At 65.5% G+C, this 24,366-nt stretch overlaps 2 protein-coding genes across 4 annotated transcripts in view; one reads left to right on the top strand and one right to left on the bottom strand.

Moving 5' to 3' along the window:
* The first annotated feature begins 368 nt into the window (after positions 1-368).
* Positions 369-17,625, top strand: PTPN23 (protein tyrosine phosphatase non-receptor type 23). Its single transcript, XM_068404392.1, has 25 exons — positions 369-493; positions 2,412-2,486; positions 3,071-3,198; positions 3,774-3,850; positions 4,348-4,397; positions 4,813-4,944; positions 5,372-5,452; positions 6,103-6,234; positions 6,367-6,414; positions 7,138-7,194; positions 8,030-8,088; positions 8,268-8,347; positions 8,549-8,663; positions 9,020-9,085; positions 9,780-9,925; positions 10,302-10,616; positions 10,700-10,854; positions 10,979-11,130; positions 11,362-11,541; positions 11,768-13,727; positions 14,648-14,832; positions 15,873-15,977; positions 16,072-16,210; positions 16,820-16,933; positions 17,020-17,625. The coding sequence occupies exons 1-25, from the start codon at positions 410-412 to the stop codon at positions 17,527-17,529; spliced, it is 5,145 nt and encodes a 1,714-aa protein (XP_068260493.1). The 5' UTR covers positions 369-409; the 3' UTR covers positions 17,530-17,625.
* A 104-nt stretch (positions 17,626-17,729) lies between these two features.
* SCAP (SREBF chaperone) overlaps positions 17,730-24,366 on the bottom strand; it is a 55,323-nt gene continuing 48,686 nt past the window's right edge. For all 3 annotated transcript variants that reach the window (XM_068404393.1, XM_068404394.1, XM_068404395.1), the window contains 7 exons: positions 23,631-24,195; positions 23,157-23,242; positions 22,659-22,741; positions 21,361-21,527; positions 20,855-20,935; positions 19,417-19,623; positions 17,730-19,120 (listed from right to left, as the gene is read on the bottom strand). In XM_068404393.1, coding sequence (XP_068260494.1) covers positions 18,875-19,120; positions 19,417-19,623; positions 20,855-20,935; positions 21,361-21,527; positions 22,659-22,741; positions 23,157-23,242; positions 23,631-24,195 — 1,435 coding nt within the window. In that variant the 3' untranslated portion in view covers positions 17,730-18,874. The remainder of the gene's footprint in view (positions 19,121-19,416; positions 19,624-20,854; positions 20,936-21,360; positions 21,528-22,658; positions 22,742-23,156; positions 23,243-23,630; positions 24,196-24,366) is intronic.

Below are 24,366 nucleotides of genomic sequence, written 5' to 3' on the forward strand. Positions count from 1 at the left end.
GCCCAGCGGGGCTACCAGGCCTGGGGTGCCGGGCCCGCTCCCCTCGGGCCTGCACCGGGCCGGGCCTGGTTGCCTGGTTGCCATAGGAACGGCCTGCCCTCTCCCGGGGGGCGGAGCGTCGCCATGGGAACAGCCGCCTTTCCTCCAATCAGCGAGCGAGGCGTCGCCATGGGAACAGCCGCCTTTCCTCCAATCAGCGAGCGAGGCGTCGCCATGGGAACAGCCCTTGCCCCGCCTCCAGGGGGCGGGGCGTCGCCATGGGAACGGCGCCCTCGCGGGGGGCGGGGCAGCGGCACCGGAAGAGGCGGGGCTAGGGCGGGCGGGAGGACTCGGTTTCCCGTGATGCCCCGCGCGCGGTTCCGGCGGGGCGGGCGGACGGCGGCGGCGGCGGCGGCGGGCGCAGGCCGGGATGGAGGCCGTGCCCCGCATGCCCATGATCTGGCTCGACCTCAAGGAGGCCGGGGAGTTCGCCTTCAACGCCGCCGTCAAGAAGGTGAAGGGGCCGGGGAAGGGGCGGTTGGGGCCTGCCGGGGGGCCCGGGGGGGCGCGGGAGGGGCCTGTGAGGGGACGGGCCTGTGAGGGGGGGGGGTCTGAGGGGGAAAGGGGGGGTCTGAGAGGGAGGAGGATGCTTGGGAGGAGGGAGGGGGGGTCTATGAGGGAAGGGGGTGCTTGGGGTGTGGGGTAGAGGGGGTCTGGGGGCTCCATGAGGGGTGTTTGGGGTCTCTGAGGGAAGGGATTGCTTGAGGGGGGGGCTCTGGGTGGGGGTGAGGCCTGTGAGGGAGGAGAGTGCTTAGGGGGGGTTAAGGAGGGGGGTCGGGGCTCTCTAAGGGGTGTTTTGGGGTCTGTGAGGGGAGCGAGTGCTTGAAGGGGGAAGAGGGGCTTTGTGGGGGGTGTTTGGGGTCTGTGAGGGAGAGGGGTGTGGGCGAGGGGGGGGTCAGGGGCTCCGTGGGGGGTGTTTGTGGTGTGAGGAGTCTTTGGAGTGCTCAGAGAAGGGGAGTGCAGGGGGTTTAGGGGGGCTGTGGTGGGGCAGGGAGTTATCCTTGGGGATGTCTGTGGATCAGGGTGTTGAGGGGGGTGTGGGTCAGGGTGATGGGGGGGGTGTCTGGAGATGGGGAGGACAGGGGCAGGGTGCTGGGGGCACCGTCAGGAAGGGCCCTGAGGGGCTGGGGGGCTCCGGAGTGTGATGGGGCAGGGCAGGGGGGGGTCTGTGGCAGCTCTGCCCTGCGTGGCACAGAGGGAGCAAGGCCAGGAGCATGTGTGTCCCTCTCGCCTCGGGGCCTATCTCGGTGGCCGGGGTCAGCGGGTGCTGCCAGGGGATGGAGGTTGGGGAGGGGGGAGTCCCTGGAGCACCCCCCATCCTGGGCAGAGCCTTCATCAGGAGCTTAAAAGCCCTGATCCCTTCTGGGGAAGGTTAAGAGTAGGGTGGATGCGAGGTGACGGGCTCCTTCCCTCCCAGAGGCCACCGAGGGCCGCGGGGGACACGGCCTGTCCTTGCCACCCCGGTGGGGACGGAACCGGTGGCTTGAGGGAGGTGAAGTATTTAATTAAGCAGCTGTAAACAAGCCCCACCTCTGCCTGGCGCTTCCTAGTGCCGCCTACGGATGAAAAATCATGATTTATTGGTGTGGAAGGAGGATGGGGGGGGGGTTCTCCTGCGTTCGTGCCACCACCTGCTGGTTTTTGGGGTGCCGAAGGGGGCCGGCGTCCCGTCGGAGCCCGGCAGCGGTGTGAGCGGGGCGGGGGAGGATCAGCTGAGCTGAGTCATGCCGTGCCAGCGGGGACAAGGTGCGGCGGCCCTCGGTGTGGCTACGGGGAGCCGTGGCAGAGGGGACGGTGGCCTTGGGGTCGAACTGGGCCCCAGGGGTGGTGGCTTCTCGAAAGTGGGGAGTTTTGGGGGCAGAGTGGGGCTGTGGGTCCCTGGCTCTCCTCTCCGTGGTGACAGGCTGTTCCGTGTCGGCATCGCTGCCCCGTTTCGTTTCCCTTTTGGCCCTTGGCTGCCTTCTGGCCAGCGAGGGGCTTTGCCTTCCTATCAGGTGTGGCTCCGGAGTGACTTCGGTTCCACCTGTCCCCTTCACCAGTGACTCCTCCTGGAGTGATGGGATGAGGGGGAACGGTTTTAAAGTGACAGAGGGGAGATTGAGATGAGATGTGAGGAAGAAATTGTTTGCTGTGAGGGTGGTGAGAGCCTGGCCCAGGTTGCCCAGAGCAGCTGTGGCTGCCCCCTCCCTGGCAGTGTTCAAGGCCAGGTTGGATGGGGCTGGGAGCAACCTGGTCTGGTGGAAGGTGTCCCTGCCCGCGGCAGGGGGGTGGAAATGGATGGGCTTTAAGGTCCCTTCCCACCCAAACCAGTCTGTGACTCTGATTTGGGGGTCAGACATGGCCAGGCTCTCACCCCTCTCTTCCTCTTCCAGTTTGTCCTGAAGAACTATGGGGAGAACCCGGAGAACTACAACGAGGAGCTGCGGAAGCTGGAGCTGCTCCGGCAGGTGAGGTGGGCTCCATCCCGAATCCCTCTCAGCCCTGGTGACACCTGCCAGAGCCACACCAGGGGTGGCTGGATACGTCTGCCAGCTCCCACTGCCTCCCTGGAGCAGGATCTGTGCCAGAGCAGCGCTGCAGCAGCTCCTCTTCCTCACCAGTGCCCCACGTCGGGGTTTCCAGCAGCTGGGCTGCGTCCTGGGCGCCCCAGATGACTCCAGCTTGCCAAGGAGCGGGCAGGGGTTGGGGGTCAGGGCTCTGCTGTATCCACCTCCCTGAATTCAGGGGGTTTGTGTTAAATACAAGTTCTGTGGTGAGTGGAAGGAATCGCTTTGTGCAGTCAGGCTGGTGCCTGAGGTCTTTGCTGGGGATAAATCAGCCCTTGGCTCTCAGCTCTGAGCCCAAATACTTGTGTTAGTCGCTGGGGTCATCGATTTTGGGGGCCGCTGAGCAGGTTAGAGACACACCCTCGGCCCTGGGCAGCCAGTGCCTCAGACACGGGGGCTGTAGATCTCACCACAAACCAGGCAGGCCTTATTGTGGTGAGATCTACAGCCTCCTCCTCCTCCTCCTCTTCCTCTCTTCTCTCCAGAGCGCCGTCAACGTGCCCAGGGACTTCGAGGGCTGCAGCACGCTGCGGAAATACTTCGGCCAACTCCACTACCTGCAGAGCCGCATCCCCATGGGCGCCGAGCAGGAGGCGGCCGTGCCCATCGCCTGGTGAGGAGCAGCCCCTCCCCTCTCTCCAGGGCCTTGTGGGTGGGAGGATGGGCTCCCCAGCCCCTGGGTGGCACAGGGGTGTCCTGGGGACCCCCTGGGAAATGCTGCCCAGCCCTGGGGGTTCAGCAGGATGTCTGAGCTGAGCCACGAGGCGGCAGTTGGCTCTGAGGAGATATCTACAGCCAGTAACTGGGCTTTAGCCTGGAGAAGAGGAGGCTCAGAGGTGACCTTAGTGCAGTCTACAACTACCTGAAGGGAGGTTGTAGCGCAGTGGGAGTCGGCCTCTTCTCCCAGGCAACCAGTGACAGGACAAGAGGACACAGCCTCAAGCTTGGCCAGGGGAGGGTCAGGTTGGCCATTAGGAAGCATTTCTTCTCAGCAAGGGTCATTAGGCATTGGAAGGGGCTGCCCAGGGAGGTGGTGGAGTCACCATCTCTGGAGGGGTTTAAGAAAAGCCTGGCCATGGCACTTAGTGCCCTGGTCTAGTTGCCATGGTGGTGTCAGGGCAGTGGTTGGACTCGATGATCCCAGAGGGCTCTTCCAACCTCACTGATTCTGGGCTTCTCTCCTCGCAGGACTGAGATCTTCTCGGGCAAGACGGTGACTCACGAGGACATCAAGTATGAGCAGGCCTGCATCCTCTACAACCTGGGTAAGAGCAGCTGTCCTTGTGGGCCACCCAGGGGCTGTTCAGCCTGGAGAAGAGAAGGCTCCGGGGAGACCTTCTAGCACCTTCCAGTGCCTGAAGGGGCTACAGGAAAGCTGGAGAGGGGCTTTTGACAAGGGCATGGAGTGACAGGACGAGGGGGAACGGTTTTAAACTGACAGAGGGGAGATTGAGATGAGATGTGAGGAAGAAATTGTTTGCTGTGAGGGTGGTGAGAGCCTGGCCCAGGTTGCCCAGAGAAGCTGTGGCTGCCCCCTCCCTGGCAGTGTTCAAGGCCAGGTTGGATGGGGCTGGGAGCAACCTGGTCTGGTGGAAGGTGTCCCTGCCTGTGGCAGGGGGTTGGAACTGGATGGGCTTTAAGGTCCCTTCCCACCCAAACCATTCCATGATTCCATCCCCAGCAGGACCTAGGGGTGATGTTTGGGGGGAGCGGGGCCTCGCAGGTTCCCTCACCCCCCTGAGCCGCCCTCCTCTCTCCGCAGGTGCGCTGCACTCCATGCTGGGCGCCATGGACAAGAGAGTGTCCGAGGAGGTAACGATCCCCTGGGTCCTCCCTCGACTTTTCTCTTCCACATCAGGCACAACCCAGCAGCACTGAGGCCTTCTCCTCTGTGACCATGGTGGTTATGAGCACGTTGATGTTCGACACCATCTCTTGGTGTCTGCCCCTGCTGTAGAGGGGCCACCTCCCCTCCACAGTTGTGTTTAGAGCCCTCTGAGCCCCCAGGGACTCGCTCCAGGCTCGTGGCAGTTGATTTTTGGGCTCTCAGAGGAGGCACGAGCAGCGCAGGGAACACCTGACCCCTGCTGATGTGGGGTTTATCACCCTAAAACCCACCCCTGTGTGAAAGGAGGTTGCTGCTCTTCCAGTCTGGTGGAATCTCCATGAATTCCTCGTGTCCAGCAGCGTGTCCCTGCGCCTGACGTGCCTTGTCCCCTCCTCTCAGGGCATGAAGGTTTCCTGCACCCACTTCCAGTGTGCCGCCGGGGCGTTCACCTACCTGCGGGACCACTTCCCTCACTCCTACAGCGTGGACATGAGTCACCAGATCCTCAACCTCAACATCAACCTCATGCTGGTAGGAACTGGGTTCTGCCTCTTCTCCTGGTGGCACTGGGGTGGCTCCTTGCCCGCCTCGGGGGCAGCTGCTGGTTGATGAGGAGAGGGGTGCTCGTAGGGTTGGGTGGTCCCTGTGGAGTCCAAGTGCTTGGAGCTGGGGGAGACAGGACCCCGGTGGGGCTGTTGTCCGTGGGGTTTGGGCTGCTGTAGGTGTGGGGGCTCCCTGCTGTGGGGAGGGAGGAGGATTTGGGGGGCAGTGGGGCAGAGGGAAGGCTCTGCACCACTCTGCTCGTCCCCAGGCTCTTCAGGCACCCCTTGGGGTGGGTGGTTACTGCGCTGAGCCCTCACGAGAGGGGCTGTAGCTGGTGGGGCCTGGCGCTGGCCTGGATGCAGGGGGGTGTCCCAGGTGTAAGGGAAACTGAGTGTTCCCCTTGTGTCTTCATCAGGGCCAGGCACAGGAGTGTCTCCTGGAGAAGTCCATGCTGGACAACAGGAAGAGTTTCCTCGTGGCCAGGATCAGCGCCCAGGTGAGCTCCTGGGCGAGCTCTGCTGGGCTGGACTGGCTGCTCCTGCCCCAGCGCTTCCCAGCACAGCCCTGCTCCCGCTGCACGGGGCGACACGTGGGACTGGGAGCTGGGGGAGGGTGTCCCGGACCCTGCGCAGCGTCAGCGCTGCTCAGACAGTGGTGTGGGGTGCTGGCATCGCCTGGGTGGAGATTGAGATGAGATGTGAGGAAGAAATTGTTTGCTGTGAGGGTGGTGAGAGCCTGGCCCAGGTTGCCCAGAGAAGCTGTGGCTGCCCCCTCCCTGGCAGTGTTCAAGGGCAGGTTGGATGGGGCTGGGAGCAACCTGGTCTGGTGGAAGGTGTCCCTGCCCGTGGCAGGGGGTTGGGACTGGATGGGCTTTAAGGTCCCTTCCCACCCAAACCAGTCTGTGGTTCTAACCCTCCGTGGGGGCAGGTTTATCCTGGTGATGTCACTAGTCCCTGGGTCTCACCCAGAATGCCCCCATGCGGTCCCCACTGTCCGTTCTGTGCTGGCCAGGTGATCCGAGACCTTGGGCACAAGCACCGGTGCCTGTGAATCCTCCTTGCCCTCCTTCCCCGTGCTGCTCTCGGCTCCACCCGGGATCCAGCTGCCTGGGAGGGTCCCTAACACCCCCCTCCTCTCTCCCTGTAGGTGGTGGATTACTACAAGGAGGCCTGCCGGGCGCTGGAGAACTCGGAGACGGCCTCGCTGCTGGGAAAGATCCAGAAGGACTGGAAGAAGCTGGTTCAAATGAAAATCTATTATTTTGCTGCTGTGGCCCATGTAAGTGGGGAGAGCAACGTTGGGGGGGGACCTGCCCTTGACTTCCACCCCAGCCTGGGGTTTTCTGGCCCATTTCAAAGCTGCTCCTCGAGGGAAGGAGCTCTGACCCCACCGACATGTGTTTTCTTGCAGCTGCACATGGGCAAACAGGCCGAGGAGCAGCAGAAGTTTGGGGAGAGGGTAAGCAGAGCCGGGTCGGTCCACCAAGCTGGGGAAGGGTCTGGAGGGTCTGACCTGCGAGGAACGGCTGAGGGAGCTGGGGGTGTTTAGCCTGGAGAAGAGGAGGCTCAGAGGTGACCTTAGTGCAGTCTACAACTACCTGAAGGGAGGCTGGAGCGCAGTGGGAGTCGGCCTCTTCTCCCAGGCAACCAGCGCTAGGACAAGAGGACACAGCCTCAAGCTTGGCCAGGGGAGGTTCAGGTTGGCCATTAGGAAGCATTTCTTCTCAGCAAGGGTCATTAGCCATTGGAAGGGGCTGCCCAGGGAGGTGGTGGAGTCACCATCTCTGGAGGGGTTTAAGAAAAGCCTGGCCATGGCACTTAGTGCCCTGGTCTAGTTGCCATGGTGGTGTCAGGGCAATGGTTGGACTCGATGATCCCAGAGGGCTCTTCCAACCTGAGTGATTCTGTGATCTCCTCCAGTCTGGGCTCTGCATCATGGTCCCGCCCTGGGGGGAGGTGTTGAGTCCTGGAAGAGGTGGTCACGCTGGTGACGCTGGGTGTCCACGGGCCTGGGGACACGCGTGTGGCACTGACGTCCTCACCCTCCTCAAGTGTTTGTGGGTGCTCTGGGAAAGCCCCGTTAGGCTGCAGGGACTGCGGCCCCTGGGGTTGGTGGTGGCACGTCCTGTGCAAAGCAAGGCCCCCTCTTCTGTGCCAGCCCTAATTCCTGGTCTCTCTGCAGGTCATCTACTTCCAGAGCGCGCTTGATAAGCTCAACGAAGCCATCAAGCTGGCAAAGGTGCGTTCCTGCTCCCTCTGGGAGCAGTAATTGGCTTTTGAAAGTTGCTGTGCTGAGCCAGGGAGGATTGGTGTCGGTTTAAGAGCTTTCCCTGCTGCTCAGGGGGTTGGCAAAGCCAAAGCATCGCTGTGCTTCCCTCTGGGACGTCCAGCCAAGCCCAAGGCTCTGGTGTCTCCTGGCCACTTGGTCTGTCAGGGCTTTGGGTTGGTTTTAGGCATTCCAGGAGCACGTGGGCAGCTCCTGGTGTCGGTGCTGCCGTGTTTGGGACACCGAGGGCAGCCCTGGGGATGGGGTCTGTGTGTGAAACTGGGGCACGGGGGATTTGGGGCTGCCTGCAGGCCTCTCCCTTCCTTTGGGGAGACCTTCTCGCTCCCTACAACTGCCTGAAAGGAGGGTGTAGCGAGGGGGGGTCGGTCTCTTCTCCCAGGTAACAAGCGATGGGACGAGAGGAACCGGCCTCAAGTTGTGCCAGGGGAGGTTTAGATTGGAGATGAGGGACAATTTCTTCATGGAAAGGGTTGTCAAGTGCTGGCACAGGCTGCCCAGGGCAGTGGTGGAGTCCCCATCCCTGGGGGGATTTAAAAGCCGTGTAGATGTGGTGCTGAGGGCCATGGGTTAGTGGTGGCCTTGGCAGTGCTGGGGTAACGGTTGGACTCGATGATCTTAAAGGTCCTTCCCAACCTAAACTGTTCTATGACGAGCAGAGGTGGCTGGTTGGGCTGCTGCTGGCCCCTGGGCACACTCGGGCGGTGGCCATGGCACCCAGGGCTGCCATCAGCCCCTGGGACAGCGATACCTGTTCCCTGCCTGTGCCAACCCCCCCTCGTGTCTGCAGGGCCAGCCAGAAACCGTCCAGGAAGCCCTGAGGTTCACCATGGATGTCATCGGTGGCAAGTGAGTCCATGCAGGGGGCACGTAACCGTCCTCCATGGCTCAGAAACCCTGAGCTGCCTGAGGAAGGGGCTCTTTGCTCTCCCTGGAGCCAAGCCCAAGGGTGGCAGTGCCTGACCCCGCTGGGGGAGCCGGGGGTGCCCCCCACCCCTCACCCCCGTGGCATCCCTGCTTGTTTCTAGGTACAACTCAGCCAAAAAGGACAACGACTTCATCTACCACGAAGCCGTGCCCGCGCTGGACACCCTGCAGTCCGTGAAAGGTGAGGGTGGGCAGTGCCTTCTGCCAGCTCCTGGTGGTCACAGGGTGAATCCCCGGGGGCTCTGGGGACCAGCGGGGCTCCGTGCCGTGATGCCCTGCCAGGATGTGCCAGGGATGAAGGTGTTGGGCGGGAGGGACCCACCTTGGGCACAAGCTGTCCACCATGGAGGTCTCAGGCACGTGTTGTGTCTTCCACCCCCAGGTGCCCCGCTGGTGAAAGCCCTCCCTGTCAACCCCACGGACCCGGCTGTCACCGGCCCCGATATCTTCGCCAAGCTGGTGCCCATGGCTGCCCACGAGGCCTCTTCCCTCTACAGGTGCGTCCCGGGCGGGCACGGCTCTGGTCAGGGAGCTGGCGCTGCCCATCTCCAGCACCCAGCTCAGCTGGGAGCCCGTGCCCCAGCTCAGCCCCTCTGCAGGGAGCTGGAGGGGACCAAACCAGCCATGGTGGCTTCCCTGGTGACTGTCCCCAAGGTGTCCTTGTGTCTGGCTCCTCTCCAGGAGCTGTCAGCCTTGCTGCCCCACGGGGCCACGTGTGGCAGAGCCAGGACAGCCAAGGCTCCAGCAGCTCCCCACAGGGCTCAGGGTGCTTGTGGGTGGCAGTGGGTGGCAGTGGGTGACAGTTCCCTGCTCCTGTCATGGCACTGAAGGGTTATTTTCTTCTCTCCCACAGCGAGGAGAAGGCCAAGCTGCTGAGGGACGTGATGGCCAAGATTGAAGCCAAGAACGAAGTGCTGGAGTACGTGTGAGCTGGCCCTGAGGAGGGCCCTGGGCACCTCCTCCCCGCTGGAGACCCCCCCGTTATCCCCTCGCTGGGTGCCCTGGCCTGGCACAGGGGGGTCCCAGTTATCCCCTGCACCAGGGGGGTCCCCGTTACCCCCTCACTGGGTTTCCCAGCCCAGCACAGGGGGGTCCCAGTTATCCCCTGCACCAGGGGGGTCCCTGTTACCCCCTCACTGGGTGTCCTGGCCTGGCACAGGGGGGGTCCCCGTTGTCCCCAGCACAGGGAGGTCCCCATTATCCCCTCACTGGGTTTCCCAGCCCAGCACAGGGGGGTCCCCATTATCCCCAGCACAGGGAGGTCCCCATTATCCCCTCGCTGGGTGTCCTGGCCTGGCACAGGAGGGTCCCCATTATCCCCAGCACAGGGGGGTCCCTGTTATCTCCTCACTGGGTTTCCCACCCCAGTGCCAATGGGAACACAGACATCTCTGATCTGTCACCCTCATGCTGAACTGGGACCCTCAAGTCCCAGTTTGCCCACCTCTGGGGCAGATCTCATCCCCCAGTGGGTTCCAGTCCCCAAATCCCCCCTGGGGCTTTGCTGATGCCATCAGGGGCGATGCTGCAGTGCTGTCCCCTGGGTTGGGGGACCTGCAGGGAGGGGTGGGGTGGCCCTGCACCCCCTCAGGGCCTCGTTCTGTCCCCTGTAGCCAGTTCATGGACTCCCTGCAGCTGGACCCCGAGACCGTGGACAACCTGGACATGTACAGCCACATCCCCCCCGTGCTCATGGAGAAGTGCGCCGCGCTCAGCGTGCGCCCCGACACCGTCAAGAACCTCGTCCAGTCCATGCAGGGTGAGGACACTGGGATCTACTGGGTGGGACTGGGGCTGGGTGGGCCGGCCCTGGGGGCAGGTGTGGTGGAAACGGCGCTGATCCTTTCCTGAGAGAAACTTCTTCACCCCAAAGAGTGTTTTCCTGTGGGGTGGTTGTGGGGGATGCTGGTTCCTCACAGGCTGGGCCAGCATCATCCTGCTGGTGGCCGCAGGCAGGCCCTGAGCCCATCACCCAGGCGTCTGGGCTGGGCTGTCCATGCCTTCCCTGCTTGCCCACAGCCAGATTGGTTCCTCAGGTTGCCGTGTCGGTGCCTGAGCGGGTTGGGGGGGGGGCCAGGAGAGCTTGTAGGAGGTGTGTGGGGAGCCCTTGGCCAGCGTCCCTCTGTCCCCTCCAGTGCTCTCCGGGGTCTTCACCGACGTGGAGGCTTCGCTGAAGGAGATCCGCGACCTCCTGGAGGAGGACGAGGCGCAGGAGAGGAAGGTGCAGGAGCTGCTGGGGAAGGTCCCACCACCCCAAGGGTCCCCGCCGTCCCCCGGCGTGGCCGAGGTGAGCAAGGAGTGCTCCAAGTACGTGGAGGTGCACGAGAAGGCCAGCTTCACCAACACCGAGCTCCACCGCGCCATGAACCTCCACCTGGGCAACCTCCGCCTGCTCAGCGGGCCGCTGGAGCAGGTCCGCGCCGCGCTGCCCGCGCCCGCCCTCACCGAAGGTGAGCGGGGAGGGCTTGGCCACGCTCCCCACCCCACACCCCACCTCCTTGGTGGGGCCTGCTCAGCCCTCCCTGTCCCCCAGACGACAAGCAGGTGCTGCAGAACCTGAAGAGGATCCTGAGCAAGGTGCAGGAGATGAGGGACCAGCGGCTGTCCCTGGAGCAGCAGCTGCGGGAGATGATCCAGAAGGATGATATCACCACCTCGCTGGTCACCACCGACCGCTCCGAGATGAAGGTGGGTGCCAGGCACACCGTTGGGGGATTTCTCTTCACGTGCCACGTGTCCCAGGCTGCAGCAGGAGCTCTGCCCCCTCCCAACCTCCCCCTGAGCCTCCTCAGACCCTTCCGTCTCTCAGCAGAAACTCTTTGAGGAGCAGCTCAAGAAGTACGACCAGATCAAGGTCTACCTGGAGCAGAACTTGGCGGCTCAGGAGAACGTCCTCAAGGCCCTGACGGACGCCAACGTCAAGTACGCCGCCGTGCGCAAGGCCCTGGCCGAGGTGGAGCACAAGTGAGTGGTGTGTGGGGCAGGACAGGGGGGTGACAATGCCCTGGGGGGGTCTGGGTGGCCTGGTGGGGTCTGGGTGCCTGGGGCCAGCCCTACAAATCACAGTGTGGGTCACTGGTGGCCTCCAAGGGACAGGCTACCAGCAGTCCTGCACCCGGTGTCCACAGCAGGTGGGTGCTGGTGGGTTCCTCAGGGGCAGGGACACCAGGTGTTACATCCCTGTCCCCCCCCAAGGTGGAACACCACTGTGCAGACCTTGGTGGCCTCCTATGAAGCCTACGAGGACCTGATGAAGAAATCCCAGGAGGGGAAGGACTTCTACACCGACCTGGAGGGGAAGGCGGCCAAGCTGCTGGAGAAGGCGCGCGCCGCCTGCCACGCCGCCGAGGCCAGCAGGCAGCAGCTCCTGGAGAGGTCAGTGGGGCAGAGACCCCCCACCATGGGGCTGGCGGGGGGCTGGGGGCTGAGCCCCCGCCTCGTGACACCCCTGGGTGGTGGGAAGCACCTTTGGGTGGCCTGGGCTGGGTTTTGGTGCTGGTGTGGTGGCTCCTGGTGTCGGTGTGGTGGCTCCCAGTGCTGGAGGGGGGGTAGGTGGGCAGCACCCACCTTGCTGACCCCCCCCCTCGCTGCCTCCCCGCAGGGAGCTGAAGAAGCAGCCCCCCCCTCGGCCCACCGCCCCCAAACCCCCCCTGCAGAAGAAGCCCCCGGAGCTGGACGCGGAGGGTGACGTGCCGCTGGGCTGCCTGGAGCTGCCCGAGGAGCTGCGGGGCCTGGCCCCCGACGTGCTGGCCGGGCACCTGGCCCGCCTGCCCCCCCCCGACGCCGCGCTGCGGCCCCCCGGCCCCCCGCCCCTCCTGCCCGCCGCCCCCCTGCAGCCCCTCGCCCGCTTCCCTGCGCTCCCCCCCGCCCACTACCACCTGCCCCCGGCGCCCGCCGCGCCACCGGGCCCCTTGGGGGGGGTCCCGGTGCAGCTCCTGCAGCCCAGCGCCCCGCAGGCGGCCGGGCCCCCCCCCAGCTCAGCGCCCCCCGCTGCCCCCCAGCTCTTCCCGCCCGCCCCGCTGATGCCAGCCCCTGGTTACGGGGGGCCCCACGTGCTCCCCCCGCGCTCGTCCCCGCAGCACGGCCCCCTGCCCGGCTCCTCACCTGCTCCCACTGCCCCCTACGGCCTGCACCAGCCTGGGGGACCCGCACCCACCCCCCTCGCCCCCCCCGCCCTGGGGCCAGCACCCATGGGTGCCCCCGAGCCGGCCCCCGGCGCCCGCCCGGCCACCACCACGGTGGACAGCATCCAGGGCCCCATCCCCAGCTGCGCTGCCCCGCGCCTCCCCGCCGGGCCCCCGGGCCCCTTCCTGGCCCCGCAGCGCCCGGGGGGGCCCCCTGCCCCCTTCCCCTACGCCCAGGGGGGGCCGCAGCCCTTCGGGCAACCCCCCTTCCCCCCCGGGCAGCCCCCGCACGCCTTCGCCCCCGGCGTGGAGGCGCCCGCTCGGGCCCAGGGCCCCCAGCACTTCCCCCCGGGCCCTTTTCTGCCCCCCGGGAGAGCCCAGCTCCCCCCACCCTTCCCGCTGCCCCCCCAGCTGCCCCCCCAGCTGCCCCCCCAGCCCCAGTTTGCCCAGCAGCCCTTTGCCAGCCCCGGGCAGCCCCCACAGCTCTACCAGCTCCCGGGGCAGGACAAGCTGCCCCCCCAGGGGCTCGCCCCCCCCACGGGGGCCCTGCCCTTCCCCAGGCCCCCCGCTGCCCCCCCCCCGCAGCCCCTGCACCCCGCGCTGGGGGGGCTGCAGCCCGTGCCCCCCAGACCCCCTGCTCTGCCCTTCTGCCCCAGCCCTGCCCCCCCCAGCACCCAGATGGGCCCCCCCCCACCCGCCACCCAGCCCACCCCCCACCACATCCCCCCCTCTCCCAGCCCCAACCTGGGCCAGCTCCAGGGCCCCGTGGTAGTCCAAGGCCCCCTCGTCCCCTCCCCGGCCCCCTCCCCGCAGCCCGCCTTGCCCATGCCACCCCCAGCGCTGGGGGGGCCACCGAGACCCCCCGCCCCGGAGGCCCCTTTCCAGCGCCAAAGCTCCACCACCGACGACCTCCTGTCCTCCAGCCCCGAGAGCCAGCCCGGGGGCTCGCCGGCAGCCGGCGGGCAACCCCTGCTGCAGCCCACCAAGGCGGACGCCAAGGAGGGGCGGAGGCCCAAGGGGGTGCAGCTCATCGAGCGCGACCCCTACGAGCAGCCCGAGCGGGTGGCGCGGCTGCGGGCGGAGCTGGAGCGGTTCCGCGGGCTGGCGGCGGGGCCGGGGCTGGACGGGGTGTGGAAGGAGCTGCAGGAGGCCCAGGAGCGCGACGCCCGCCAGCTCTCCATCGCCATCGCCCGCTGCTACTCCATGAAGAACCGGCACCAGGACGTGATGCCCTACGACAGGAACCGCGTGGTGCTGCGCTCGGGCAAGGACGACTACATCAACGCCAGCCGCGTGGAGGACCTCTCGCCCTACTGCCCGCCCCTCATCGCCACCCAGGCCCCGCTGCTCGGCACCGCCGCCGACTTCTGGCTCATGGTCTACGAGCAGAAGGTCTCCGTCGTCGTCATGTTGGTGTCGGAGCAGGAGATGGAGAAGGTAGAGCCCGGCCACGGGCGTGTGGACCCTTCTCAGCAAGGGTCATTAGCCATTGGCAGGGGCTGCCCAGGGAGGTGGTGGAGTCACCATCTCTGGAGGGGTTTAAGAAAAGCCTGGACATGGTTCAGTTCCATGGTGGCCACCCACACTCCCATGGCCCCACCTCACCCCCCACCAAGTCCTCCATGGTTCCCCACAGCCTGATGGTCCCCCATGACCTCAACCCACCTCCCACAGGCCCTCAACCCCCCTCCATGCTCTCACATGACCCCCATGGTTCTTCAAGGCGTCATGGTCAACCACAGAACCCCAAGAGCCCCCATCATTCCATGGGCCCAAGTGTCCCTCCATGGTCCCCCACGCCCTTCCAAGGTCCTTCATGGCCTCAAGGCCCACCATGGTCTCCCACGGTTCTCCATGGCCCATCACAACCCCACGGCCACTCATCATGACCATGGTCCCTGATGGCCGCTCACACTCCCATGGCCCCAGCTGACGTGGTGCCCCACAGCCCCATGGCCACCCAATGACACCCACAGCCCACTGTGGCCCCCCCAAAGTCCTCCATGGTGCCCCATGGCCACCTGATGACACCCACAGCCCACTGTGACCCCCAAAGTCCTCCATGGTGCCCCATGGCCACCTGATGACACCCACAGCCCACCGTGACCCCCCAAAGTCCTCCACGGTGCCCCATGGCCACCTGATGACACCCACAGCCGACTGTGGCCCCCCAAAGTCCTCCATGGTGCCCCATGGCCACCTGATGACACCCACAGGCCACTGTGACCCCCCAAAGTCCTCCATGGTGCCCTACAGCCACCTGATGACAGGAGGGTCCCCCGGGGAGGTGGTTACCCTGGGTGGGGTGGGGGCTGCCTGCACCCACTGCTGACCCCCACCCCGTTCCCTCCCCGCAGCAGAAGGTGCTGAGGTACTTCCCCCAGGAGCGGGGCCGTCCCCTGGTGCAGGGCCCCATCACCCTGGTCCTCACCAGCCTCAAGGTCACCCCCACCCACGTGGAGAGGATGATGACGCTGCAGTACCGCGACCAGAGCCTCCGGCGCACCGTGGTCCACCTCCAGTTCACCTCCTGGCCGGAGCTGTATGGCATGGGGGGGACACGGGGGGGGACACTGGGGTCCTGCTGCACCTGGGGGGGACACGGGGGGGGACACTGGGGTCCTGCTGCACCTGGGGGGGACACGGGGGGGGACACTGGGGTCCTGCTGCAGCTGGTGGGGGACAGGGGGGGGACACTGGGGTTCTGCTGCAGCTGGGGGGGGACACGGGGGGGGACACTGGGGTCCTGCTGCAGCTGGGAGGGGACACGGGGGGGACACTGGGGTCCTGCTGCAGCTGGGGGGGGACAGGGGGGGGACACTGGGGTTCTGCTGCAGCTGGGGGGGGACACGGGGGGGGACACTGGGGTCCTGCTGCAGCTGGGGGGGGACACGGGGGGGGACACTGGGGTCCTGCTGCAGCTGGGGGGGGACAGGGGGGGGACACTGGGGTTCTGCTGCAGCTGGGGGGGGACACGGGGGGGGACACTGGGGTCCTGCTGCAGCTGGGGGGGGACACGGGGGGGACACTGGGGTCCTGCTGCAGCTGGGGGGGGACACGGGGGGGACACTGGGGTCCTGCTGCAGCTGGTGGGGGACATGGGGGGGACACTGGGGTCCTGCTGCAGCTGGGGGGGGACACTGGGGTCCTGGTGCAGCTGGGGGGGACACGGGGGGGACACTGGGGTCCTGCTGCAGCTGGGGGGGGACACGGGGGGGACACTGGGGTCCTGCTGCAGCTGGTGGGGACGGGGGGGGGGACACTGGGGTCCTGCTGCAGCTGGTGGCGGACATGGGGGGGACACTGGGGTCCTGCTGCAGCTGGGGGGGGACACTGGGGTCCTGCTGCACCTGGGGGGGACACGGGGGGGGACACTGGGGTCCTGCTGCACCTGGGGGGGACACAGGGGGGACACTGGGGTCCTGGTGCAGCTTTGGGGGGGCCACCACAGCCCTATGGGCCCCCTGAGCTGCTCCTTCCTGATGGGGGGGGACCACAGGGCTCCAGCCTCCTGGGGGGGTGAGATGGGGACCCCCACCCCTGTGAGTGTGTCCCCCCCCCAATAAGTGTGTCCCCCCCCAGGGGCCTGCCCGACAGCAAGGGGACCCTCCTGCGCTTCATCCAGGAGGTGCACGGCCACTACCTGCACCAGCGGCCCCTCCACACGCCCCTCGTCGTGCACTGCAGGTGAGCAGGGCTGGGGTGGGGGGTTTGGGGGGGGGTTGTGGGGTGTCTCCCCCACCCTCAGGCCCCTCACAGCTGCGGTGGGGGGTCTCCACAGCTCCGGGGTGGGCCGCACCGGGGCCTTCTGCCTGCTCTACGCCGCCGTGCAGGAGCTGGAGGCCGGCAACGGCATCCCCGAGCTGGCCCAGCTCGTCAGGCGGATGCGGCAGCAGCGCAAGCACATGCTGCAGGAGAAGGTGAGGGGGGCCCTGGGGAGGGGTGGGAGCCCCCACTGGGGCTGGGGAGGGGGCCACAGTGGGCTGTGGGTGTCATCAGGTGGCCATGGGGCACCGTGGAGGACTTTGGGGGGTCACAGTGGGCTGTGGGTGTCATCAAGTGGCCGTGGGGCACCATGGAGGACTTTGGGGGGCTGTGGTGGGCCATGGGTGTCATCAGGTGGCCATGGGGCACCGTGGAGGACTTTGGGGGGACCACGGTGGGCTGTGGGTGTCATTGGGTGGCCATGGGGCTGTGGGGCACCACGTCAGCTGGGGCCATGGGAGTGTGAGCGGCCATCAGGGACTCTGGTCATGATGAGTGGCCGTGGGGTTGTGGTGGGCCACAGAGAACCGTGGGGGACCATGGTGGGCCTTGAGGCCATGAAGGACCTTGGAAGGGCGTGAGGGACCGTGGAGGGACAGTTGTGGCCATGGGGTTGTGGTGGGCCATGGAGAACCGTGGGGGTCCGTGGTGGGCCTTGAGGCCATGAAGGACCTTGGAAGGGCGTGGAGGGACCATGGGATGACGGGGGCTCTTGGGGGGGGGTCTGTGGTTGACCTTCTCCTCCTCCTCTTCTTCCTCCCTAGCTCCACCTCAAGTTCTGCTACGAGGCCGTCCTGCTCCACGCCGAGCAGGTCCTGCTGCGCCACGGCGTGGGGGCCCCCGCCGCCCCCCGGGCCACCAACAGCGCCTCCCCCAAGGTGGGTGTGGGGTCAGGGGGGTGCTGGGTGGGTTCTGGGGGGGGTCCACCACCCCCCTGGCTCATGGTGGGGCCTCTCTCCCACAGCTCTACCTCCCCCAGGACCCCCAGGACCTGGTGCTGGGGGGGGACGTGCCCATCAGCTCCATCCAGGCCACCATCGCCAAGCTCAGCGTCAAGCCGGGGGGGCCCAGCGGGGAGGCGGGGGGGGGCTGGGGGCCCGATCCCACCCCCCCGCCCGACCCCGCCGACCCCGAGGCGCTGCCCGACGGCGCCGTGGACGGCGTCGCTGCCCCCGAGCCCCCCCTCCCCGAGCCCCCCGGTGCCCCCCAGAGCAGCAGCGCCCAGGGACCGGGGAGCCCCGAGGTGCCCGGGGGGGGCCCGGTGCCCCCCGCCGCGCCCCCCTGCTCCTCGCTGGAGCTGCTGGCGTCGCTCACGCCCGAGGCCTTCACGCTGGACGCCGCCCTCGGGGGCAAACAGCGCATGAACAAGCAGCACTTCCTGCAGGCGCAGGCGGGCGAGGGGCTGCGCGGGCCCCGGCCCACCGACGACCCCCTCAGCATGCTCGACCCCCTCTGGACCCTCAACAAGGCCTGAGGGGGCGGCGGGGACCCCCCCCCAGACCCAGCACTACACCCCCAGGGTGGGAGGGGGGCACCCAGGGGTACCCCAAGGGTGGGGGGGCTCTCTGCCTTCCCCTCCGCCCCCCCCAGTGCAGGTGACGGTGGCCGGTGCCACGGTATTTGCCCCCCCCCCCACCCCCAAGAACTGACTTTTTCAGCTCTTTGCTACTAAAATAAAAGAAGATTTTGATCCGCAGCGGTGCTGGGTGCTGGTGTGGGGTGGGGGGGGTCCTGGGGGGCTCAGGGGGGGTGGCAGCCACGCTGGGGTTAGTTCTCTTTAATGGTGGGTCCTCGCACACGCTATAAAACACGACGTGGTACAAAAACGCGTCCCCTGGACCCTCCGTGGGGTGAGGCCAGGGGTGGGGGGCACCCCACTGCGGCTCCCCCAGGCCTTGGGGCCACCCCCCAGCACTGCCCCTACAATCACCGGGTGCAATTAACGGGCGTCAGCGGCGTTACTTGGGGGGGGAAGAGAGCGGAGGGGGCAGCCCCGTGCCCCCTGCCCGGGCGTGGGGCAGCCCCCCGGCCCCTCGCTGCCTGGGAGGGGGGCCTGAGCCCCCCCCCAGCCCCAGGGGGAGCAGCCCCGTGCCAGGGGGTACTGCCAGCCCCTGGGGGGCCCTTTGGTCCCGCTGCCCCAAGGAGGAGGGGGGCAAGGGCTGCCTGCCCGCTCCCCCCCTGAGCGAAGCCTCCTCAGCAGGAGGAGGAGGAAGGTGCTGTTGCTGCAGCCTGGGCCAAGGAGGAAGCCGGGGAGGTGGGGGGGGGCTCTGCTGTGGTGCTCCCGTGCCCCCCCCCCATAATAAATAACTATGTACAGGTATAAATAACGGGGCCGGGGCTGCTGCAGCTCTAAGGCACGTGGAGGCCAGGCCCAGGGGCGGCCCCGTCCTTCCCCCAAGGTGCCCCCAAGGGCTGGCAGCCCCCCAGCCGCCCACCACGGCCCCGCTGTGTCCCGGGCTGGGCCAGGGCTGGGCTCAGCTTGGCCACCACACGGCAAAGCCACCGCTGCTCCCCAGCACCCACCACCCTCCTTCGGGCTCCCCGGACAGCCCAGGGGAGCCCCCAGGCGCTGTCCCCATCAGTGTCCCTGCACAGCCCCAGGGCCATCACACCTCTGGGATGGGGGGACGGGGGAGCAGTGGGGGGCTCGGGCCCTGCAGACCCTCAGGTGACAAGTTCCAGAGGAGGGAAGGCACCAGCGGCACGGACACAGCCCCAGAGCTGGTGTCCCCACCTGCCTACGCCGCCATCGGGGCCTGGTGCACCGTCCCCCTCCTGCCACGCTCCACCCCGGCTCCAGCGCCTCCTCCTCCTCCTCCTCAGTCCAACTTCTCCAGCACGGAGGGCACGTAGACCAGGCTGAGCTCGCTCCCAAAGTTGCAGACGATGGCGGCGTTCTCCAGCACGAGGATCTGCCGCGCCGGCTGCGACTCGTTGCTCTTGCCCAGGTAGACGGTCTGGAGCAGGTCCCCGTAGCCGATGTCCCAGAAGGAGACGCAGCCCTGACCTCCCGTCACCAGCAGGTTGTCGGAGATGACGCCCAGGCTGGCGCCGCAGCCCATCTCCTGCGGGGGAGGAGAGCGTGGGAGGGGAGCTGAGCCCGTGGCTGGGAGATTTCACAGACTCAATGAGGTTGGAAGAGCCCTCTGGGCTCATCGAGTCCAACCACTGCCCTGACACCACCATGGCAACTAGACCAGGGCACTAAGTGCCATGGCCAGGCTTTTCTTAAACCCCTCCAGAGATGGGGACTCCACCACCTCCCTGGGCAGCCCCTTCCCATGGCTAATGACCCTTGCTGAGAGGAAAGATTTAGTCCTGTCCAGCCCAGGAGCACCTTTAACCCTCCCCTGGTACCAACCTGCTGGATGGAATAGAGCTTGATCCCCGAGCTGCGGTCCCAGATGCTGATGACGTCGTCCAAGCCGCTGCTGATGACGCAGGAGGTGGTGCAGGTGAGGGAGGTGACGTCCCCGCGGTGGGCGTACATGTGGCTCACCTTGCTGCCCGTCAGCACGTCCCACAGGCAGATGGCCCCGTCCTGGCCTCCGCTGGCCAGCACCATCGTCTGCAAGGGGACAAGCAGGTGAGGAACAGCTGAGGAGGGCACAGGAATGTGGGGCAGAAAAGTGAAGTGCCAGCGTGGAGTGACTACGGGGGGCAACTTACTGACACTCGTGAGTGGAGGCACTTATGGAAACCTATAGCCACATCCTACAGAGCTAAGAGAGCGTCCGGGGGGGGATGCAGTCAGGGTGTAAGGGACCTGCTCTGTGCTGGGCCCAGGGAACCCAGCCTGCAGCTCAGAGGGGCGTGGACAGGCTGGAGCTGGGCCCGTGTGAATGGCACGAAGTTCAACAAGGCCAAGTGCAAGATCCTGCACGTGGGTCGGGGCAATCCCAAGCCCAAATCCAGGCTGGATGGAGAATGGTTTGAGAGCAGCCCTGAGGAGAAGGACTTGGGGGTGATGGGTGACGAGAAGCTCACCATGAGCCGGCACCATGTGCTGGCAGCCCAAAGCCACCCGTGTCCTGGGCTGCATCCCCAGCAGCGTGGCCAGCAGGGCGAGGGAGGGGATTCTGCCCCTCTGCTCCGCTCTCGTGAGACCCCCCTGCAGTGCTGCGTCCAGCTCTGGGGCCCAACAGAAGGACACGGAGCTGTTGGAGCGAGTCCAGAGGAGGCCACGAAGATGTTCAGAGGGCTGGAGCCCCTCTGCTCTGGAGACAGGCTGAGAGAGCTGGGGCTGTTCAGCCTGGAGAAGAGAAGGCTCCAGGGAGACCTTCTAGCACCTTCCAGTGCCTGAAGGGGCTACAGGAAAGCGGGAGAGGGGCTTTTGACAAGGGCATGGAGTGACAGGACGAGGGGGAACGGTTTTAAACTGACAAAGGGGAGATTGAGATGAGATGTGAGGAAGAAATTGTTTGCTGTGAGGGGGGTGAGAGCCTGGCCCAGGTTGCCCAGAGCAGCTGTGGCTGCCCCCTCCCTGGCAGGGTTCAAGGCCAGGTTGGATGGGGCTGGGACCACCCTGGTCTGGTGGAAGGTGTCCCTGCCCATGGCAGGGGCTTGGACTAGATGATCTTTAAGGTCCCTCCCAACCCAAACTGTTCTATGAATCTCTGGATGGGAAATACGAGTTCAGCTTGTGTGGCACAGGCCAAGCCCACCGTCACAGCGGCCAGCGAACCCCCCGTGCCCTCAGAGAAGCACCCATCAGCTTCTCCACGTGCAGACCAGAGGAGGGTCCCAGCTGGGTCCCTGCAGCTCAGCAGCCGCACAGAAAGGGCCCAGCTGCTCCTCACCTGATCGATGTACACGGCCGTGATGGCTCCCGAGTGGCCCTGCAGCGTGAACAAGCAGCACGAGTCCTCCAGCCGGAACACCTGGGGGCAGAGGTGGCAGAGGGCAGCGTCGGCGGGGCAGGACCGTGCCCCACCGCAGCACTCAGAGCCCATCACAGCTTCAGGGCAGGGGGGTCAAGGGCAGGGGAGGAGGGTGATGCCTTTGGGCAGTGACAGGGCAGGGAAGCGACGGGGCAGCTGCTGCTGGAAGGGACGAGGAGGGGACAGGGGACACCCCAGACCCTGCTCTTGATGAAGTCCCTCAGCCCCAAGGCAAGAGGATCCCACGCTCTGCTGCGGAGCTCACACAGGGCTCTGACCTCCTGCCCCCCCGAGGGGCACGGCCAGGCAGACAAATCCAATCTGCCCCCCACCACCTACGGGACAAGCTCCCGTCCCACAGCGTCCGCAGGACGGGGGAGCCCCCACACCCCCCAGGGACAGGGTGGCAGCTGAGGACACCTTACTCTCAGAGTGTGGTCCTGGCTGCCCGTGACCAGCCGTCCAGCCGCAGCCTTCAGCGCCGTGATGGGCTTCTGGTGGGCGCAGGACACGGTGTGGGTGAGCTGGCACACGATGACGTCGCTGCTGCTGAAGACGGGGGAGGACGGGATGCTGCTTCTGCTCGGGGCTCCTGCGGCGAGACACGCAGGTGAGTCAAGTCCTCCAGGCAGCAGACGCAGCCTGACGCTCCCAGAGCGCTACTGCCCAGGGCTGGTGGGATACCAGGGATGCCTGGAGGGTGAACTTGACCGTGGTCCTCCAAAGAGCCCAATGCTCGGCCCTCGGGCTGACACCAACAGGAGCTACAGCTGCTCAGCACTCATGGAGACAGGCTGAGAGCTGGGACTGGTCAGCTGGAGAAGAGAAGGCTCCGAGGAGACCTTCTAGCACCTTCCAGTGCCTGAAGGGGGCTACAGGAAAGCGGGAGAGGGGCTTTTGACAAGGGCAAGTAGTGACAGGATGAGGGGGAATGGTTTTAAAATGAAAGAGGGGAGATTTAGATGAGATGTGAGGAAGAAATTCTTTGCTGTGAGGGTGGTGAGACCCTGGCCCAGGTTGCCCAGAGCAGCTGTGGCTGCCCCCTCCCTGGCAGTGTTCAAGGCCAGGCTGGATGGGGCTGGGAGCAACCTGGTCTGGTGGAAGGTGTCCCTGCCCGTGGCAGGGGGGTGGGACTGGGTGGGCTTTGAGGTCCCTTCCCACCCAAACCAGTCTGTGATTCTATGCTTCTATGAGCAACTGGGCCGAGGGTCTCCAACAGGGTCCTTGGCAGCAGAACTCCCTCCTGCAGATCAGCAGGTCTGCAAAGCTGAGATCCCTGAAGCCCGAGTGCTGCGATTACCCTCATCACAGAGGCAGAACAGAGAGCTGGCCACAAGACTCTCAATGGGGAAAAGTCCTGTCCCCAGCCAGTCCCTTCCTGCAGCGCCTGCTCCCAGGCAACCAGCGACAGGACAAGAGGACACAGCCTCAAGCTTGGCCAGGGGAGGGTCAGGTTGGCCATTAGGAAGCATTTCTTCTCAGCAAGGGTCATTAGCCATTGGAAGGGGCTGCCCAGGGAGGTGGTGGAGTCACCATCTCTGGAGGGGTTTAAGAAAAGCCTGGACATGGCACTTAGTGCCCTGGTCTAGTTGCCATGGTGGTGTCAGGGCAATGGTTGGACTCGATGAGCCCAGAGGGCTCTTCCAACCTGGTTGATTCTGATTCTGTGAAAAGTCTCGGCGGAGCCCGGAGCAGCGCAGGGCACGCTGGGCCGCTGGCTCACCTCGGAACTGCAGGTGGTTCAAGGACGTGTGTGTCTCCAGCGAAAAGAAATCTAAAGAGCCGTTCAAGCGCGCAGCGACGATCCTGAGGGAGAAAGGCAGGCACGTGGGGAGAGGCCCTTCCCCGCTGGCACAGGGCGAGGAGCCCCGAGCCCAGGCACCTTCCGAGGCAGAGCACGAACCACGCGGGCACGGCTGACCGCGAGGGCTCGGAGATGAGCTGAAGCTCAGAGCACAGAATAAACTGGCAGAAATAAGTGACCCCGAGGCCCCATCTCCCAGCCCTGGGTTATTCTGGACATTCAGCTACTGGGAAGACTGTTTGTATGAAGAAGGGGCTGCTGGAAGAGACCTGGACCCAGGAGAGCTCGAGAGGTGGCCGCGTGGGAAGAGACCTCCCGGCTGAGCCTCTGGCACCTGGAGCTGCTCGACCTCCACGGCAGGAGGGTCCTGGCACACACCATGAGTCCTCCTCCCCTTGCACTGGAGCACCCAGTTACCTGTTGCTCAGGAAGACGAGCGCCGTGATGCCAGACTGCCCTTCCTCGTTGCTGCTGCGGAGGGTCCCCTCGATGGCGTCCCACACCTGGAAGGAGAAGGGGTTGACCCTGACCACGAGCCCGTTGTACCTGGAGGAGTCGGGGCTCCACATAACAGCGCTGAGCCCCCTGAGCTGTCTGATCTTAACAGGTCAGGTCCAATATCATTAAAAATGTTTAAAAAAATCCCTGCATTTATTTGGAAGGAAAAATTCTAACTTCATTTCCAAAGACCAAAATTAAAATTAAACTAATTCTGAAAGTTTCTCATTGGAGAAATTTAATTTTCTGATGAAAATTTGCTTCAAAACCTGTATCATTCCCACAGAATTCCTCTTCATTTTACCAGCCTTCATGTCAGAGGCACCAGCTCTGCACAGAGCCACCGCGGCAGCTCGCCCGGTGCCGGCGCTGGCAGCGAGCCTCGCTCCTCACCTCCAGCCTCCCGTTACTGCGGCCGGCCACGATGAGGTTCCCCTGCAGGTCCAGGCTCCACACAGAGCTCTCCAGGTCTCCTCCCCAGGAAGGAAGCGGCGACGATTTGTCATACCCCGTAAAAGACTCATCCCCCAGGCTCCTCCGGCGGGTGCTGCAGCCCCCCTCCTCGGTCCCGCAGCCCACGGGGACCCCGCTCCCCAGGCAGAAGCCGGCCTGGCCATGTGGGGCTGAGAGGCTGGTGAGGCTCACGCAGCTGGAGGTGCCGTGTTCTTCGTAGGCTTTCCCCACCAGGCTGCTGAAGTCGTAGCCCGTCTCCTTCTGGCGACCGGCCACCGCGCGGAGCCGTGGCTCGGACTCGGCCACCTTCACCTGCTCCGAGAAGTTCGTGTCGATGAGAGACGTGAGGTCTGGCTGGTCGCAGAAGAGCGGAGGCTGGGGAGGGCTGAGCATCCTTTTGAGCTGGTGGCTGTTCTCCAAGGAGTCATCCAGACCGTTCTTGCCATCCGGACTGTGATCCCAGCTCTCCTGGTAATCAAAAATGCCGCTGCTGTCTCTGCGCAACCTGAAACACAGTGAGCAAAGCTCAGTGCTCCCACCTCTGCTGCCGGAGGTTCTCGTAACTGCCTGGAGTTCAACAAGGCCAAGGGCAAGGTCCTGCACGTGGGCTGGGGCAATCCCAAGCACAAATCCAGGCTGGGCAGAGAATGGGTTGAGAGCAGCCCCGAGGAGAAGG

The sequence above is a fragment of the Nyctibius grandis genome, chromosome 7 (genome assembly GCF_013368605.1).
Source record: "Nyctibius grandis isolate bNycGra1 chromosome 7, bNycGra1.pri, whole genome shotgun sequence".
NCBI classification, from domain to species: Eukaryota; Metazoa; Chordata; class Aves; order Nyctibiiformes; family Nyctibiidae; genus Nyctibius; species Nyctibius grandis.

Excerpts from the sequence above, each read along its gene's own strand:
- PTPN23 (XM_068404392.1), top strand. The coding sequence starts at position 410 with ATGGAGGCCGTGCCCCGCATGCCCATGATCTGGCTCGACCTCAAGGAG. Across the intron at positions 7,195-8,029 it reads AAGCCATCAAGCTGGCAAAG|GGCCAGCCAGAAACCGTCCA; the intron begins GTGCGTTCCTGC and ends TCGTGTCTGCAG. Across the intron at positions 16,211-16,819 it reads AGCACATGCTGCAGGAGAAG|CTCCACCTCAAGTTCTGCTA; the intron begins GTGAGGGGGGCC and ends CTTCCTCCCTAG.